The sequence below is a fragment of the Nicotiana attenuata genome, unplaced genomic scaffold (assembly GCF_001879085.1).
Source record: "Nicotiana attenuata strain UT unplaced genomic scaffold, NIATTr2, whole genome shotgun sequence".
Lineage (NCBI taxonomy): Eukaryota > Viridiplantae > Streptophyta > Magnoliopsida > Solanales > Solanaceae > Nicotiana > Nicotiana attenuata.
Genome location: NW_017672140.1, coordinates 39,831 through 59,786, shown reverse-complemented (window position 1 = coordinate 59,786; position 19,956 = coordinate 39,831). Strand labels below are relative to the sequence as shown.

Below are 19,956 nucleotides of genomic sequence, written 5' to 3'. Positions count from 1 at the left end.
ACACAGAGTGATCAGCTTCTCTACGAGTCATGCCAAACTTCTGAATAACTGTGCTGAACTTACGAAACTAAGCTCGAGGAGACTGCTTTAGATCATAGAGGGACCGACGCAACCGACATACAAGGCCACTAGACCCCCCCGAGCAACAAAACTAGGTGGTTGCTCCATATAAACCTCATCCTCAGGATCACCATGAAGAAAAGCATTCTTAATGTCCAACCGATATAGAGGCCAATGGAAAACAACCACCATGGATAGAAAAAAGGCGGACTGATGCTATTTTAGCTACGTGAGAGAAAGTATCACTGTGATCGAGCCCAAATATCTAAGTATATCCTTTGGCAACAAGACGAGCCTTAAGTCGATCAACTTGACCATGTGGACCAACTTTGACGGCATACAGCCAACGACAACCAGCAGTAGATTTACCCGGAGGAAGAGGAACAAGCTCCCAAGTACCACTCATATGTAAAGTAGACATCTCGTCAATCATAGCCTGTCGCTATATTGGATGAGACATTGCTTCACCTATAGACTTAGGGATGGAGACAGAGGACAAAGATGATACAAACGCATAATGGGGTGATGACTGACGATGGTAACTTAAACCGACATAATGGGGATTAAGATTAAGTGTGGATCGTATACCTTTCCAAAGTATAATCGTTTGACTAGAAGGAGACAAATCCGCAATAGGAGTAGAGTTAGGTGCAGTTTGTGAATCAACCGGGTCTGATGCTGGGTGCGGACGATGATGACAAGCCAGGAGTGGTGGAGCTGTAGAAGGTTAAACTAGATTAGTGATGGAACTAGAGCTATAGGTGGTGGGGCTGGAACTGGAGTTGTAGGTGGTGGAGCTGGAGCTGTAGAGGAAGATGAATGGGAGATAATGACCGAATCTCCAAAAGATGAAATTGGTAGCACCTCAGAAATATCTAAGTAATTACTTAGATTGTGAAGTATGATTGGCTTTCAAGGAGGGTAACATCAACAAACATAAAGTATCGCTGGAGGTTAGATGCATAGCATTGATATCCCTTTTACGTTCTTGAATAAGCCAGATACACGCACTTAAGAGCACAGGGAGCTAACTTATCTTTTCCTGGAGTAAGGTTATGAACAAAACATGTGCTCCCAAAGACACGAGGTGGAAGAGAGAACAAAAGTGAACGGGAAACAAGACAGAGAATGGAACTTGATTTTGGATAGCTGAGGATGGCATACGATTAATAAGATAACAAGACGTAAGAACTGCATCCCCCAAAAACGCAATGGAACGTGAGATTGTATGAGCAGGGTACGAGCAGTTTCAATGAGATGTCTATTCTTTCTTTCAGCTATCCCATTTTGTTGAGATGTGTATGGACAAGACGTTTGATGAATAATCCCATGAGAGTTCATAAACTGCTGAAATGTGGAAGACAAATACTCTAAGGCATTATCACTACGAAATGTGCTAATTGAAACCCCAAATTGATTTTGAATTTCAGCGTGGAAGGTCTGGAAAATAGAAAATAATCCAGATCGACTTTTTATTAAAAATATCCAAGTGCACCTGGAAGAATCATCAATAAAACTAACAAAGTAGCGGAATCCCAAGGTAGAACTGACCTGACTAGGACCCCAAACATCTGAATGGACTAAAGCGAAAGGTGACTGCTCGATAATCAAGACGTGGAGGGAAATGGGAGCGAGTATGCTTACCGAGCTGACATGGCTCACACTCTAATGTGGACAAGTGAGATAAACCAGGTACCATTCTTTGAAGTTTTGACAAACTGGGATATCCCAACTGTTTATGTAATAAATCCGGTGAATTAGTAATAGGATAAGGTGTAGATGTGAGTCCATGTGATTTTGCAAGGATAAGGTAATAAAGTCCATTTGATTCACGCTCGGTACCAATGATCCGCCCCGTACTGCGTTCTTATATAAAAACAAGGTCATCAAAAATAAAATCGAGCATTTAACTGATTTGGCTAAGCGACTAACGGCTATGAGATTAAAAGGACTGCCGGTAACATAAAGAACTAAATCTAAAGGTAAGGAAGTAGACTTGCTTCACGGCTTGACCTATTCCAGTTGCCATGGTTTGAGACCCGTTAGCCATTGTGACTGTTGGAAGAAATTGAGAACATAAATAGTAGTGAAAATAGATTTGTTACCAGAGATATGATCAGATGCACTTGAATCAATGACGCAAGATTCGGAGGATGAAGATTGGGAGCCACAAGTCACGCTATTACTTGTTTGAACAACAAAAGCTATCTTAGAAGATGTGTGCTTACATGCTTTGTAGTAAAGGAACTCAATATAATCTGGTAAAGAAGCCATCCAACCATTCAAAGTATCGGTTCCAATTTTGTTACGACCAAAATTCTAACAACCTCCGTGAGCCCTAGCTAACTCCAAAAGTATAAGAGAAACTAATGTCAACTGTTACTGTTCACCAGAAAACACTGAGAAATAAGAGAAGTCGTCAGAATCTGGTGTAACCTTGATGGGTAGGCTTGGAAAAGCCTCGCGATCCAGCTGTCCTGAAGAAGCTCGGCCAAAAAATGGCCGGAAATAAGCTTAATCTGGCGCATGGGACAGACGCGCCGCCGGAAAATCTTTTCTGGCCGACGCATGAGAGCGCATGGTGGGGCCTTTGCCGGAGATTTTTTCTTTGTTTGGTCATCTGTCTTAGGGACCTTGTAGTGGTGTTGGATTTTGCACAACACCAAGGAAAAAGGATTTTGTAGCGGACAACCTCTTAAGTCACCGAAAAATTGCACGGCGATGAGGTCTTTATTTCCGGAAGTCGCTGGAGTGATGCACATCGATAAATTTCTCACTAATGATCTTATACCATGTGAGAATGCACGGTAGAAAAATCTTTTAATAATATTCTATTAAGTGTTATACAATAGCCCTATTTATAACTATACACAATACATATTCTACTCCTATTCCATGTGGGACTAGGGTTATTTATATAACTACCGTGAATAAACAATATTTGACAAAAGTTACCTATCACCAAAAATATGATCAGAGGCGTCCGAGTCCATGACCTACGGTCCAAGAGTAGTAGACTGGGAAACACAAGCAAAGGAATTACCTGCAATAGAAGTATCAATCTGAGCAACAAAGGCTACTCTTGGAGGTGTTTGCTTACTTGCATGATACTGAAAGAACTCATTATATTCCCTTTCAGATAAAGAAAACCCCTGGTTACCTGCAGTATCGGTTTGAGCAATATGAACATTTTTAGGTGGTCGACCATGCAAAGAGTAACATACCTCACGAGTGTATCCAAGCTTATTAGAATAAGAACACTTAGGTCGAGATTTTCTAAAACGACCTCCTCCTCGTCTATTCTCCATAGTTCAACATGTTCGATTTTCCACTGTCCGAGTACGAGAATAGAGGATTCAATAGTTTGTGGTGAGACCGCTGTGTGAATGGGTGGCGCAGCAAGACGAAGCAATCAAGAGAATAGTTCATCAACTGTAGGTCTGTAGGAACAGAAGGACTAGCCAAAATTTGGTCACGCATAGAGTCAAGGTCATTAGGAAGTCTAGAAAGTGTAAGAACTAGAAACATCTTTTGTCGTTGCTACTGTTGTTTTTCAACACTAGCAGTGACTGACATCAACTTCTCAAATTCCTCCATAACTACCTGTACCTATTCCAAGTAGGTCGATATGTCGAATTCCCGTTTCTTTAAGTTTGTCATCCGAGATATTATATCATAAAAATGAGATATGTCATTAGTGTATAAAGTACGAGCCTTCTGCCAAACTGAATAACATGTCTGGGATGGACGAAACAAATCAATTTTCTCCCGGAGTGCTTTGGCCTTTTTATCTCCATCACTAGCCTTCTTGGTTAGGTGATCTTGAACACCTTGACCCTTGCACCACACCTCAACGGAAGAAGCCCAGGCTAAGTAGTTTGAACTTGGTTCCGAAGTAATCATCAACTTGAATTTCCAGAACCGGTGCTTTTAGAACCTAAAACATCAAATCCGAAAGACATTCTTGGATCAGGATTGCTAATTCAAGTATGATAGTGTCCTTGATATGCAACAGTGTGATATGCAGTTATTCTGTCTGTCCTTGTAGCTTCACCTTTCAATTTACATGGGATGCATCTTTCTATTTAAATTTACATCATCTTCTTTTTCATAAAGTAAGATTAGAATCTTACAGCATCTTTCTACTTAAAACACAGCATCTTTGTACTTAAGGTAAGATTTACAGTTAATCTTTGATAGGAACTTGCAGCTAAGCTGCGGTCAACTCTGTCACTGAAACGGCTGCTCGAGTATGTGCCATCACAAGCTGAACTCATTCAGTATGTTCCTCTATTACTGCTTTTCCCTTTTGTGCAAAAAACTTTTCCTCCCTGTTGAATTTAGAAATCCCTTTTTAGTATGCTCAGAAATATAAGGAGTCAGGCTTTCTAAAAAATGTTTATTTTTTCCTTAACAAGAAAAGAAATATAAGGAGCAGTGCATGTCGCCCTGGTGTAGAACTGTTTTATTGACTTACAAACCAAGTAAACTCTAGCTCTTTGAAAACTTTTATCCGGAACAAATTCAAGCTAAAGATTATGTGGGAGTCTAACCTTATCTAAAGGTACTTGCAGTGTTATCAAAGGTGAAAAGCGCAAAAAAGCTCTAAGGTCTGTTGGGGCTTTAAGCGCAAAGCGCAAATAAAGCGTGGGCGTTAACGAAAAAGGCACAATGGGAGAAAAAGTAAAAATATGCATGTAGTCCAAGACTAATCATTATAAGCATGATTAACAATTATATGGACAAAGAAATTGAAAAAAAATTCACGATAAAGTGAAATGTCAATTGTTTAAGGTCGCCTTTTCAGGATTACACTCATTAGCAAGGAAAAGTATGCCTTAGAGCTTTGATGCAACACTAAAGCACCCACCAAGCGAGGCGAAGTGCTCAACGTGTTTTGAGCCTCGCTTCAGGGTTTAAGCGCGCCTTTGACAACACTGGGTACTTGAATTCTTTAAAGAGTTTCATCATTTATCAATGAAACCTCGTTTCATCATAGCCCAAATCTGGTAAGCTCTTAAATCTGTGAAGAGGTTTTTGCTTTCAAGAATTAATGGAATAGCTTTTAGCTGTGATATTGATAGAGTAGCATTTAGCTGTGATATGGATAGAAGCAATCGGTTATGGTATTGATTTAGAAAACCCTGGATTGGCTTTTCACCTCTGTTTATCTTGGTTTTAGTTTGTTAATGTAAATTTCTGTGATTGCTGCCTTACTATTTTATAAATGGTTCAACTTTCTTAAGTGAAAAAGGACCTGTGCACAAAATTTAATAGAGGATTTTCTGTTTGAGATTTATAAACGTCTCAGAGTTTTACTGTTGTGAAGTAGCTAAGCAGGAGGTGGGATCTGATTCTCCAGCATCCCTCCTGATGATTTTGGAGATGAAAACTGCATAAGAGCAAATTAGCTTGTGGGGTGTAGATGTATTCTGATGGATTATGTTCAATGGTCTTTTTAGCTTCTTGATTATTTAGGTAATGTTGAACTTCAGTTGTCTTCTGATATTGTATAAGCAAGAGCAATGCACTATTGTCAAAGGCGCACTTTGAAGCGAGGCGCAAAACATGTTGAGCACTTCGCCTCGCTTAGCGGGCGCTTCAGTGTCGTCATCAGTGCTCTAATGCATACTTTTCCATGCAAATGAGCATAATCCTGAAGAGGTGGCACTAAACAATTGATCACTTTATCGTTATCTATTTCATTTTCTTTGTCCATATATATATGTTATTTATGCTTGTACTTATTAGTCTAGGACTACACATACATCTTTGTATTTTTCCTCCATTGCGCCTTTCTTCATTAAAACCTACACTTTATTAGTGCTCTGCGTTTAAAGCCCAACGAACCTTAGAGCTTTTTTGCGCTTTTCGCCCTTGATAACTGCAATGGACACCCTTGAATATGGCTGATTTCAAATTTAGTGCATTCATTGTCTTACTACTGGAAGTATCAAGAATTCTTTCCTCATCTTTTTTTTCATTGCTCATGTCAATTCCTTTTCTTAATGTATTAATGTTCCTTCTAGTACCTTATTTCCTAAAAATATTAATTGGAAAGAGATGAGGAAAACTTGCATATACTTTGGGAGCATAGAGTCAAATGTTATGTTGTCTGGAATCATTCGTTCCATATATAAATGTGTCTTAAAACTCAAACTTTGACTCTGCTGCTCCAATAAAACTACTGAAGTTTCTCACTATTCGTAAAAACAAATAGGAGGCAAGTACATTGTTGTAAACGCCTGCAGTTTTGCTTTAAAAAGGGGCAGGGTGGCTGGAGGGGAGTTGAACACTCTAAATCTTACTTAGTCAATAAGACATTCCCTATTTGATTCTAGAAAAACAAAATAAGGCATTTCCTTACGATGGGAAAGTTTCTAGAACTAATTGTTGAAGATGGTTAACTGGTTAATTATCACTTAAAGTTTTGTAAAGATGATACTTGTACCAGCCACCGCGACTTTCTTATACAAATGGATTCTTTGCTTTCGCTGCTTGTTTCTGTTTTCAGTTAAAGAGCACCTTAGATATGTGAAAAAGTTTAAGTGCGGCATGAGTCAAATAAACCAACAGTTCCAAGTTCCGTCTTTCTCCTGCATTTTTTGGCTTCATGTATTTACTATTGTCCTTAGGTATGAGAAATTTGACACTGTGATTTCAAGATCATTTATCATCTCCTCTATCATCTAGTCCAACTTTTGATGTTTGAACGTATTATCCTGTATTTGCACAAAAAAAGCTGCACTCTAGCCATCAGAGACCTGTATAATTGTTCCAGATGCATTATACTAACTAGCTGGAGCACTAGTTTTGGAGATCCGGAACTGTTCATCATATTTATAGTTAAAGAAAGATACCAGGACAAAGAGTAGAAAATTAGATGGTTTCACATATCAATTACCACAACTCTTGTTATAAAGCCCATCAAATTGTTTTTTGTTTATTTATTTGAGTTGATCCTGGTATGAGAAGTTTAGTTCCTAGTTTTTGATATTGTATCTATGTCAAACATTTTGAATCACGATTAAGGTAGTCTCGCATAGTTGTTTAAGGGAAAGTAATCTAATTCAGAGGTCGTTATGTCATGATATCATATTTCTGGTAGGAGTTTATCCATAAGCACACTGATTACTGCAGATAGCGAATTGTGCTCATGTTTTCATTCACTAACCACAACATTCAAGTGGTGGTGGAACAACATTTACTATCCTTAAGTGGTTGAAGCATGCTCGTTGGCTCTCTCTCTCTCTCTCTCTCTCTCTCTCTCCCTCGCGCCCTCGCTCCCTCGCTCCCTCCCTCCCTCCCTCCGTCTCTCTCTCTCTCTCTCTCTCTCGCTCTCTCTTGCTCTCTCTCTCTCGCTCTCCCTCGCTCCCTCGCTCCCTCGCTCCCTCCCGCCCTCCCTCCCTCCCTCCCTCCCTCCCTCTCTCCAAGAAACGTGAAAGCTCTTGAACTTAGTTTGATGCTCTTAGAGTCCCACATTGGTTAAGTATATTACTTATAGTTTGCTTATACGGTCGGGCAATCCTCATCAATCTTGAGCTAGCTTTTGGGGTCGTATTATGCCCAATGTCTATTTTTCAACATGGTGTTAGAGTAAGACCCCTCTCTGATGTTGGGTTACCCGACATTGGGCTGCCCAGTTAGGTTACTACATGGTCCAGATGTTTAGTCGTAGGCATGCGAGAATCCACAATCAGTAAGAATGTCTATTGCAGTCTCCTCATAAGATGTGCAATTCTCACTGCTTGAGTTAGCTTTTGAGGTTCAAGTTATGCTCAAGGTCCATTTTCTCAATGGGTACCTACCTTAAATTAAACTCATAAATCATATGACATATTTTAATTGTCTCCTCATCACCTCTCTTGAAAATTGAGCATCAAATATATTCACTCCCATAGAATTTTCTTTATCTCGGGAATCAAGCTCTTTTATTACTGGTTAGTTATGTTTTCTAGAATGTAGCATAATGTTTCTTTCGGAAGAATAAAAGATGCTATTTTGTAGTCTACATGGTGTCTTCACTACATTGATCCTATTCAACGTCCCATTGTCTGTCTCTTTTACTAAATATTGATAAACTTCAAAAAGATTTGTTTGTTCGTGTGTCTGTTATTAGCCATGAGTATTGTTGGATTTATCTTAATATGCCTGGTACATCATACTTCCGACAGAGCTTTTTTGACGCAGGTATGAACTCCGTTTTTCAGAACTTTATACTGATATCCAGGTACAAGCATAGTTAGTGACTTAAACCATCGTTTGACCATGACTAACATTTCAGCTCCTTGTCAATCACTTTGTTAACACTGAATATGCAGGCCAAGCATCGTCAAACCCACAAATACTATGCTACTTACAACATATTGTTGGAGATAAAGGAATTGATGCTAAAGGAAACATCGTTACTGAATTCCATAAGCTCACAGGTATAGTACAAAGCAAAATAGAACCTTTATCCCTTTTGTGAAATCAATTTTATGGGCAACCCTGCATACATGATGTATACATATAAAACTATATTTCTACACTGATCCCTATATATATGTGTGTGTGTGCGCGCGCGCGCGCGCGCGTCTATATATATATATATATCTATCTATATATATATATATATATATATATATATATATATATATATATATATATATATATATACACACACACACTATCTATTTTCTAATGTGGGACACTTAACATACTACACAAGCTATCTAGCAGAGATGATATTTAATTTCCCTTTCTATGAGTATTATAAGTCAGTTTATGAACTCTCCTTGCGACTGGCATTGGGATGCAGTTGTCCGCATTCTTCGAACATATAAAATCATCCCCAGGCAAAGGACTGCTCTTCGAGGATTGAGGCCATGAGGAAATCGTTGGATACAGAGACACTGATTGGGTATGGTTACCTTCTGATAGATGTTCTACATTTAGATATAGTATAGTAAAGGTAATTTGGTGTTTTGGAAGAGCAAGAAACATAATGTGGTTGCTTAATCTAGTGTAGACGCAGAATATTAAGTGTTGAATGACAGAGGATTTCCGGGAAGATATTCTCCATATCAAGATCTGATCCTCTAAGATTTTAGAGATAGTTGTTGTAATCTAGAATATCAAATTCTGATTTTTTTTTTTTTATTTTATTCTGTATAATCCCAGATTTTATGGGATTTAGATGATTCTGTTTCTAACCTCTTCTTGTATATAAAGCCATGTATATGACATTCAAAGACATGAATGAAATTATTCAAGTTTCTTACTCTTTCCACATGGTATCAGAGCGTTAGGCTTATTATTGATTGATTTTTTTTTTCATTCATCCATCTTTTCATCACATTTGTCCTCTTTATCCGCCCAAGGGTTGAAACCATTTGAAAACCATGTCCGAAAAGAGTACTATTGCGAATACTCCAGTCTCTGAAAATGTTTCTGCCACTGTAGAGCATAGCTCTTCAGTTTCAACTGGAGATTTACAAAATATTCAAGCCTCTTATCGGTTGAATGGGAAAGTTTATCTAAAATGCTCTCAGCTTGTTCGTACCTTTCTAAAAGGTAAAGGGAAATTAGGACATCTCCTCGGTACAGGACCATCCAAAGAAGACCCCAAGTTTGATGCATGGGATGAACATGATTCAATGGTGATGTCATGGTTATGGAACTCCATGCTTCCAGAAATTAGTGATACCGTTATGTTTCTGAATATTGCTAAGGAAATTTGGGATGCAGTGAAGGAGACATACTCTAAAGTTCATGATGCTGCCAGGATCTATGAAATAAAAACAAAATTATCTGCAACAAAAGAGGGAGCTCGATCTGTCACTGAATATTCTAACCTTTTACAGGGTTTATGGCAAGAGATGGATCACTATCAATGCATTCAAATGCGTTGCACAGACGATGCTGTAATTTTGAAAAGATTTATTGAAAAAGAAAGGATTTATGATTTTCCTGCAGTGCTAAATGCACAATCTGATTCTGCACGAGTGCAAATTTTAGGGATAGAAGATCTGCCATCATTGAATGAGACAATGGCCATTATATGGACAGAGGAAGGACGGAGGAGTGTTATGCTTGAAACTCAAATAAATGAAGGATCAACTCTTATGACAAAAGGGACAAATAAAAAGGAGTCTAGAGTTTCACAATTGGAGAGCACCGTCAAGCCCGCAATTTCATTCAAACCGCTTGTCAACAGGGACAATCTTTACTGCACTTACTGCAAAAAGTACCGGCACACGAGAGAGATGTTAGAAACTCAATGGTAAACCTCCAACCAAAAATACTTTTGATGGAAAGCAGGCACACATTGCTAGCAGCCCTCAGATTGATGAAAAAAGTCCATTAGTCCCAGAATTCAACAAAGAAGATATTGAGAAATTGAAGACATTGCTGGAATTTCTGGAGATATCATCTTCGGCAGGTAGTTGTTCAATGGCCTTTGCAGGTATTTCTTCAACTTTTGTTGCTAATGTTAGAGACAAATTTTATCCAATGTGGGTGGTTGATTCCGGGGCAACTGATCATATGATTTGTCCCTCCCATCTCTTTATATCATATTCACCTTGCCCTAGTTATAAAAAAATAACTATAGCCGATGGTTCAGTTATCACTGTAGCTGGCCAAGGAGACATACAACTGGGAAAGTCTTTGATACTTAAGAATGTTCTTCATGTCGCAAAGTTATTTGCAAATCTCATTTCTGTCCACAAAGTCACCAAAGATTCCAAATGCTAAGTAACCTTTTTCTCTTCATATTGTGCATTTCAGAAACAGACACGAAGGAGATGATTGGGCGTGCTAGTGAGAAAGGTCGTCTTTATTTTCTGGATTTTCACAATGGTGGAGATACAATTAAGAATTCCTTATCTAGTTCATTCTTGTCTAAATCTGTTATGTCCAATAAAGAGAGAGTTTGTCTCTATCATCGCCACTTAGGTCATCCTTCTTTTTATGTGATCAAGCTAATGTTTCCATCTTTATTCAAAGATTTGGTTGTTGAGCCTTTTCATTGTGAAGATTGTGAAATTGCAAAACATAAACGTGTTTCCTTTCCAATAAGCAACAAAACATGTCAGACTCCATTTTCTCTTATTCATAGTGATGTTTGGGGACCCTCTTCCATTCCTAATATTTCCGGTGCTAGATGGTTTGTGTCATTCATTGATGATTGTACAAGAGTTAACGTGGATCTATTTGTTAAAGCAAAAATTAGATGTCAGCCACGTTCTTCCTACCGTTTTAATCTGGTTAAAACCCAATTTGATGTGACAAGTAAAAGATTCCTTTCTGATAATGCCAAGGACTACTTCAATCAAAACATCTCTGTTTTCTTCAAAAAGGAGGGAATTATTCACGAATCTTCATGTGTCAATACTCCTCAACAAAATGGGATAGCAGAGAGAAGAAACAGTTTGTTACTTGACATTACTAGATCACTATTGTTTCACAAAAGGGTTCCAAATCAGTATTGGGGGGAAGCTGTCCTAATTGCTGCATATCTTAGTAACAGAATACCATCAAGAATTCTGAATTTTAAGAGCCCACTTGATACTCTTAGGAGTTTCTTCCCGAATTTCGAAAATTCCAGTAAATTAATTCCTAGAATCTTTGGGATCCCGAATTTCGAAAATTCCAGTAAATTAATTCCTAGAATCTTTGGGAGTATTGCCTATGTTCACATTCATTCTCAAAATAGAGGCAAATTAGATCCACGTGTTCTTAAGTGTGTTTTCATTGAATATTCTCCTACTAAAAAAGGATATAAGTGTTACCAACCATCAACCAAGAAGTTTTTTGTTTCAGCTGATGTCACATTTGATGAAAGTGAGTCATTTTTTAAAAATTCTTACATTCAGGGGGAGTCATTGGATGGAAAAAGATCTCTAGACTTATCACTGCTTGATTTGTCTATTCCTAGCCATGACAAATCCTTATCTGTATCCTTGCCTGAGTTACCATCTCTTCACTCATCTGAGTCTCTAAATCCTAATGAACCTATTGAGTCCTCTAATCTTGATATAGATAAAGGAATTCAAGAAAGTAATCCACCATTGCAGGGTTATTCCAGAAGAAAGAGGCTAACTAATCAAACTACTCTGCCACAATTATCTCCTCATGTTACTGCTCCTAATACCTATCCTGAACCTGTTGAACCATCAGAAACACCAAACCAAACTGATCATGAAGAAGGACATAACCAACCAAATGACCTTGACCTTCCCATTGCACTTAGAAAAGGAACCAGAACCTGCACACAACACCCTTTGTGCCTTTCCTTGACATATCAAAACCTATCCCCAAGCCATAAAGCTGTTCTCAGTAACCTCTACACAATTCCTGTTCCAAAAAATTTGTCTGAAGCATTAGGTAACAAAGAGTGGGAAGAAGCTATGAAGGTGAAAATGGAAGCATTGCAGAAGAATAAAACTTGGGAAATGGTGGAATTACCAAAAGGGAAAAAGCCGGCAGGGTGTAGATGCGTGTTTACCGTGAAATTCAAGTTAGATGGGTCTATAGAAAGATTTAAAGCACGTTTGGTAGCAAAGGGTTACACACAGACCTATGGAATTGATTATTTGGAGACTTTGCCCCAGCGGCAAAAATGAACACAGTGAGCATCTTATTGTCATTGGCTGCGATTTTTAATTGGAACCTACAACAATTTGATGTTAAAAATGCTTTTCTACATGGAAATGTAGATGAGGAGATCTAGATGGGGTACTACCTGGTTTTGAAAGCAAGAAGGGAATGGTATGTAGACTGAAGAAGGCACTCTATGGACAACAGCAATCACCCCGTGCATGGTTTGGAAGATATACAAAGGTTATGATCAAGCTAGGCTATCGGCAGAGTCAAGGAAACCACACCTTGTTCATAAGACACTCAAAAACAGGAAAGTTAACTGCTCTACTAGTCTATGCAGATGATATCATAGTAACTGGTGATGATTCAGAGGAGATACACAATTTGAAGAGTTGTTTACTCAAGGAATTTGATAACAAAGATCTTGGAAAATTAAAGTATTTTTTGGGAATTGAAGTAGCACATTCTAAACAAGGAATCTTTATTTCCCAACAAAAATATGTGCTTGATTTGCTAAAAGAAACGGGGAAATTAGGGTGTAAACCAGTGGCCACACCAATTGAATATAATCATGGGTTGTGTAATGCCCCAGAAGATTCTGTGGTAGATAAAGGCTCGTATCAAAGGCTTGTCGGGAAATTGATCTACTTGTCCCATACAAGGCCCGACATTGCCTTTGCTGTAAGTGTCGTTAGCCAATTTATGCATGACCCTAGAGAAATGCATCTCCAAGCGGCCAATAGGATTCTACAATATCTTAAAGGAAGTCCCGGAAAAGGAATACTATTCAGAAGGAGGAGACATGGTTTTAGAGGCTTATACTGATGCGGATTATGCTGGTTCATTAGTGGATCGAAGGTCAGCTTCTGGATACTGTACTTTTTTAGGAGGAAATCTTGTGACTTGGAGAAGTAAAAAACAGAATGTTGTGGTCAGATCAAGTGCAGAATCCGAGTTCAGATTTATGGCAATGGGAGTTTGTGAGTTGTTATGGTTAAAGATAATCCTTGATGATTTGAAGATAAGATGGGAAGGACCTATGAGACTATATTGTGACAATAAATCAGCAATAAGTATAGCTCATAATCCTGTACAGCATGATCGCACTAAGCATATTGAGGTAGATAGACACTTTATTAAGGAGAAATTAGATAGTGGACTCATCTGTACGCCATTTGTATCTACAAAAGATCAGTTGGCCAATGTTTTAATAAAAGGACTGCCAAACGGTGTGTTTCAAGACCTGATAAGCAAGCTAGGAATGGAAGATATCCATTCACCAGCTTGAGGGGGAGTGTTGAATGATAGAGGATTTCCAGGAAGATATTCTCCACATCAAGATCTGATCCTCTAAGATTTTAGAGAAAATTGTTGTAATCTAGAATTTCAAATTCTGGTTCTTTTTTTATTTTATTCTGGATAATCCCAGATTTTATGGGATTTAGATGATTCTGTTTCTAACCTCTTCTTGTATATAAAGCCATGTATATGACATTCAAAGACATGAATGAAATTATTCAAGTTTCTTACTCTTTCCACATTAAGCAATGGCGATAGCAACTTGTGAGCTAAATTTGGATCTAATAGTTGCTTAGAGAATTGAAACCTCGCGAAATCTGTTAGATGGAATTTGTGTGATAATCAAGCGGCTCTCCATATCACATCAAATACGGTATTCCATGAGAAGATTAAACACATTGAGATTGGCTGTCACTTTGTTAGGGGAAAGATGCTCTTAGGAGATACTGTTACAAAATCAGTGAAGGTAAATGATCAATTTGCAGATATTTTCACCAAATCCCTAATTGGTCCTCGTATTAGTCTAAGTTGTGTGGACTCTTCGTTTTTGGTGCCGCACCCGTCTCGACACGGGACGGGAGCGGGATATTCGGTCAACTAACTTCGCATACTTTGTCCTGAGTCCATTGACAAATTTGGAGGGGGGGGGGTTGAGATTTTGAATTCTCAAAATTACAAATAAAACAGATTTAAGACATGGGAAATGACATACCTTCAATATTGTTGTACTTTTGTCTTATAGTTGCTGCTTTGTGTTTAAGAATAACCAAGAATTCAAGGGGTTGTATCTGAGTTCGGACTTTTGGTAGACAGTAGCAGCTACATAGATGGAGAGTTGGTGGAAAGCCTTGAATGACTTTCTTTTTCTCTTTATAGTTTTATTTTTTATAATTTTGATTTTTTTAGCCGTATCTCTACACCCGTATTCATACCTGGATCCGCACCCCCGAATCTTAAAATTTAGAGTTTGCTGAATCCGACACTCGGATCCGTGCCCGTATAGAATGCCCGCACCCGAATCCAAGCAACTTAGGTATTAGTTACATTTGTAACATGCTCGGTACATATGACTTATATGCACCGGCTTGGGGGGTAGTATTAGATAGTTAGTGTATATAATAATATACTTAGTGTCCCACATTAGGAAATAAATATTATATTTTGTCTGAAGTATGCATATAATAGGGCTCAATGTAAGGCAATTATGTTACGCATCTTAATAATATTTTCCCGTATCCTTATTTCTCACATTAGGTATGCAGAAACACTCGCTTCTTGATGTACTTTCAAGGTTTTGGACCTCTCAGTACAAGAAGAGAGAAAATAAAAGCACCCCACTGAAGTTTTTCAAAATACTAGCAAAAGCGTTCTTCAAACTCACGTGAGAAGAATGTTAGATGAAAAGAATCTTACTACTCGTTCCCTCTCGTTCTTCAATACTGCAAGATTGCAAGGAGCATTGAATAACGGAAGAAGAAACAAACAAAATATAAATCACGTTTTCGAAGCATGAGCTTAGGAGAACCAATCACCAATGTTTATTTTCAGCATGTTGAGCCCTTTAAATCGGCCATACAATAAGGAAAGTTGATGAGATTAAGAAAAACTAATCTTAATTAAACTAGAATAAGAATTAAGTTAAGAAAAAACTATCCTAACTAAAATCGAACAAAGAATTCTAGTAGGTATAGAGTACCAACTAACAATCTTAGTTTGACTAGAACTACAAGTATAATCATACTAAAACAAAGAATCAAATTACTAGGAAACAAGAATTAAGAAATCCTAATCTTTAAGGAAAAGAAATCCTAAAATCTTGTATGGATTGTTGGACTTCTTAAATTTTTTGAGATTCTTGGGTCTCAATCGGACTAAGGCTAGTCAGTGTAAGCATTTTAAATTTGTGGCCCAGTTCTCCAAATTCATTGGCATCTTCGTGAGCCCGTTAGCCTCCATTGCGGTATAAAGCATGGTTTCAACTTGTGCTTCTCTTACATCGTGATTTGAGCTTGTATGTTTATCACTTCTCATTTTTTAATAGTCATTATAGAAAAAGTTAACACCGAGCACACAATTCTTTTTCTCTTACCATAAATCTTTCACTTTGCATGACTGACATTCTTTGTTTTATATGATGTTTCCCTAAATATTCAGCTCTTTCATATCTCAGTCTTGCATGTTTGTTTATTCAGAAGTTCAAATCCCATACTATTGTTTCTCCTTATTCCTTGAAATCTAGGCAAAATTTGTTGTATTCTTGCTCGATGTTGAGTATATTGGTTGCCAGGAAGGCATCACTTTGAGCATATCCCACATTCCAGCTTTCTTGCCAAAGCTAATTGTGGTGCCCCTTCTTCGCTCTTTCACAATGCCTCTCCATAAAGATACTCCATAGGCATCGTATTGTGGTTGTTCTTCATCATCCCGTTTGTTCTCATAATTGTTAGCAGTGATATTTTTCCACAATGCTTTCTTTCATTCTCTACTTCTACATCCATTTACCTAGTTGAGCGCTCTTGAACATCCTCAGATTTCCAACTCCGAGATCCCCACTTCATAGGAGCTGTAACTGTTGTTCAATTGACCTAGTGAAACTCTTTTTAACTCCCGACACGAGTCTCTCTCACAGAAAGTTTCTTTGCAACTGTTCTAGCCTATCTAGATGTTTCTCGGTATAGTCAATAAGGAGATGTAGTAGGTTTGAGTGCTGGATAATCTCTAACGGTACTATCTTAGTACTGTATATCATTAAAATCTTACCTTTAGTTCAAATGCTGGATAAAGTGCTCTTGGTCAATGTCTCCTTTCCCCCTTTCGGTAGGTCTCTTTCATGCCATCCAGTAACCTATTTTTCACTTTCTCAACCATTCTCCACTCTCCACTGTCCTTACTTTTTGCACCCAAGGATACCCCACTTGGGAATTAGAGCATCCAACTGGCATGTTTTTGGAAAGCTCAATCTGTTTCCATTCCCTTATTTTATCACCCTAAAATAGAAAAGGAAAAGTTCCTTCTCCTTCTAATCTCTGACAACTCTGCAAAATCTATTTAACCTTGTCTTTGGCTTAAACCATTGGTTTCGTTCTTTTTGCTTCGACTTTCAGTAAACTTTCTAATCTCCTTTACAAAATGCTTATGGAATCAAAATGGAAACTCATCTTCCTGCACTTAATAAGTCGATATTACTCCTTAGTTACATAATACGCAACCTAAACACTTTAAAAATCTGTAAATTGTTGGACCATGGCTTAGTTTAATGAGTACTGATTGGCTTAGTTCTTTCTCCGTCTTTCTTAGTGGCTCTCTTCTTATTTTCTGAAAAGTTGTCTTTAGCTGGTAGTGACGTAGTTGATGAGTGAGTGAGTGAGTTATGTTGATTGTTTGTTCTCTTGATGAGTGGAAAGACTTATGGTGCTTTTCTGAGTATATATTCCTCTTTTTATGCATCACAACTGACTTAAAACAAATTAAATTGAAAAGAATACTTTGTAATCCATCTTACGCACTTTGTGCTTCTCTGATAGTTTTCTTAGGTTTCTACCATGTACAATGTATATTGATCATTGTTGATATCCAAACTTTGTTTGCATCTTCTCCCTTCATGTGCTGATCCATTACGTACACAGTGTTTATTTCTTTTATCTTGTCACCTATTGTGTCTCTTTGTATAGTTTAAAGGTGCTCTTACTAGCCCTGCTGGTCGAAAGAAATTGATTGATTCCATGGAAGGAATTCTGCACGGGGTTCAACAGGTATCTATGCTTCTCCTCATTCAAATGCATATTTTATAGAGTGATCAGTGATGGTGGATTGAAAATCAAGATCTAGAATAGGCTCTGCCTGTGGGGGTTTTCACAAAGTATTGCCAGTTCTTAACATGGAAAAGTTGGAGAGTTGTTGTATATTGACAACTAATGTAATATAGCATAATTATGGTGAATTGAGTGAACACACAGAAACAGAGAATTCGTTAATTTGTTGGAATTGATATTGATTACTAATTCCAGTTTGAAAGAAGAAAAAAGGAGAATCAAGACTCTTCTGGGAGGGAGTACTAAAGCCAGGGCAATAAGCAACAAATAAGTTGAGCCAGCAGTAAGAAAGTTTCTCTTGACAGCATAACCATTGTTGAACAAATGGCAGTGCATCTGCCAAGGTTGAGACCTCTGCTGATGCAGTGCTGCTTGTTCAACAATGGTTGTAGCGTAAAAAGAATTCTAATATAGCTTTTGCATCTCTCGTTCCACATCCAATCCCCCTTCTTTCGGCGATCATGTCTTAAAGGGCCACAATATCGACAAGATTTTGCAAAAAACGTATATGATTAGTCACCAAATGTAGTTTACAACATCAACTTTTAGACACTCCATACTTCTTCAATAAGTTGGCCCAGTGCACATGAAAACACATTAACTCTAAATATTATTAAAAGGATAAACATACTATTAGAATAGAACCTTCCTACTTCTAGGAGAGAAATTAAAGGATTTACAACAACATACCCAGTGGGGTCTGAGAGGGTGGTGTGTACGCAGACTTTACCCTTACCTTGTGGAGATAAAGAGGTTGTTTCCAATAGACCCTCGGCTCAGGAAAGCATAAGCACAACAGTAATGAAAAGAAAAACAACACGAAACAACAACAACAACAACCCAGTGAAATCCCACTAGTGGGATCTGGGGAAGGTAGTGTGTACGCAGACCTTACCCCTACCTCGAGGGGGTAGAGAGGTTGTTTCCGATAGACCCTTGGCTCAAGAAGACGAAAAGAGGCAATATATTAGTACCACCAATAAAAAACATTGAAAAAATAACAGCATAACAAGAACCAGAAAATAGATAAAAAGCAAAATAATAATCAGTAGATAAAGCCCGTCACTAATAGGAACAAAAGAGTAGTATGAACTCAACACTAACCACTAGCAGTCTAAGACTAAATCCTAACAGACTAACCTCACTCTGGTGCGTCGTAGAAATATGGAAAAGCAGCATAAATAAAAAGATAGTAAACCGAAATGAAGGGAATAAAATGTAATATTAAAAACCTAATATGAACAAAATACGGGAGTACGTACTAATACTACCGGTATGAACAAGGAAAACACTAGGCTACCTAACCTACTACCCCAATCCTCGATCTCCATACCTTCCTATCAAGGGCCATGTCCTCGGTCACTGGTGTTTCACCTTATCTTGTCTAATCACTTTTCTAATACTTTTTCGGCCTACCTCTGCCCAGGGGGTGTCAATGGTTCGGTCGGCCGATTATTTTATAAAATTTGCACCATACCATTTTTTTCCGATTATTTTATTATGTATAACCAAAATTAGACTTTTCGAAACCGTCCCAATCATGTTGGTTTCTCTTCGGTATCGGTATGGTTCGGTTAATTTTCAGTATTTTTTTCAATGTCTTATAAATGTCACTAGTAAAATGCAATAACATGCGTACTTTTATAGGAAATTAGCAGAACTCTCTAGACATTTTTATTGTTTAAAGGGTGATGAATTAAGAAAACATGAAAGATGACCAGAGTATAGATCCATCAACTATTCTGTAGCAGTGTAAAAGAAACTAAGCAAAGACAAAGAAATTATAAATCACACGAGTGGAAAGATTTTAACCAAGTTGGAACTCAAGAATAAAGTTTGTAGAAGATAAAATATTCAAAGATAAATCTAGATCATATGATAAGGAAAGATATTCAATACATTGTAATTTGCTACTCATAGTCGCTGGAATACTTTGTGTCTTGCTAGTGAATATACAACAACAACAACAACACTAACATACCCAGTGTAGTTCCACAAGTAGGGTCTGAGGAGGGTAGAGTGTACGCAAATTGGTGGGCCGGGAGGGGTTGAGGGAGTTGGTGGGCCGGGAGGGGTTGGCCGAAGGCGAGCGTCGATGCTGGGAGGAGGGATGGGGGGAGGAGTGAGTGGTGGTCCGGGGGTAGGGAAGAGCAGTGTAATCCAGTGTTTTTGAGAGCGAGAAGCGCAAAAAATGCGACAG

The 19,956-nt window shown here is 38.1% G+C and overlaps 1 protein-coding gene across 4 annotated transcripts in view; it reads left to right on the top strand.

Annotated features, from left to right (window-relative positions):
* The window catches only part of LOC109212015 (coiled-coil domain-containing protein 93), a 35,188-nt gene that overhangs the window by 8,654 nt on the left and 6,578 nt on the right, over positions 1 to 19,956 (top strand). The window contains exons 5-9 of one of the 4 annotated variants that reach the window (XM_019375627.1): positions 4,261 to 4,340; positions 8,251 to 8,290; positions 8,382 to 8,489; positions 17,616 to 17,696; positions 17,952 to 18,479. In XM_019375627.1, the coding sequence (XP_019231172.1) occupies positions 4,261 to 4,340; positions 8,251 to 8,290; positions 8,382 to 8,489; positions 17,616 to 17,696; positions 17,952 to 18,002 (360 nt within the window). In that variant the 3' untranslated portion in view covers positions 18,003 to 18,479. Of the gene's footprint in view, positions 1 to 4,260; positions 4,341 to 8,250; positions 8,291 to 8,381; positions 8,490 to 17,615; positions 17,697 to 17,951; positions 18,480 to 19,956 lie in introns of those variants that run through there. The other 3 variants (XM_019375623.1, XM_019375624.1, XM_019375625.1) reach the window with 3 other exon arrangements.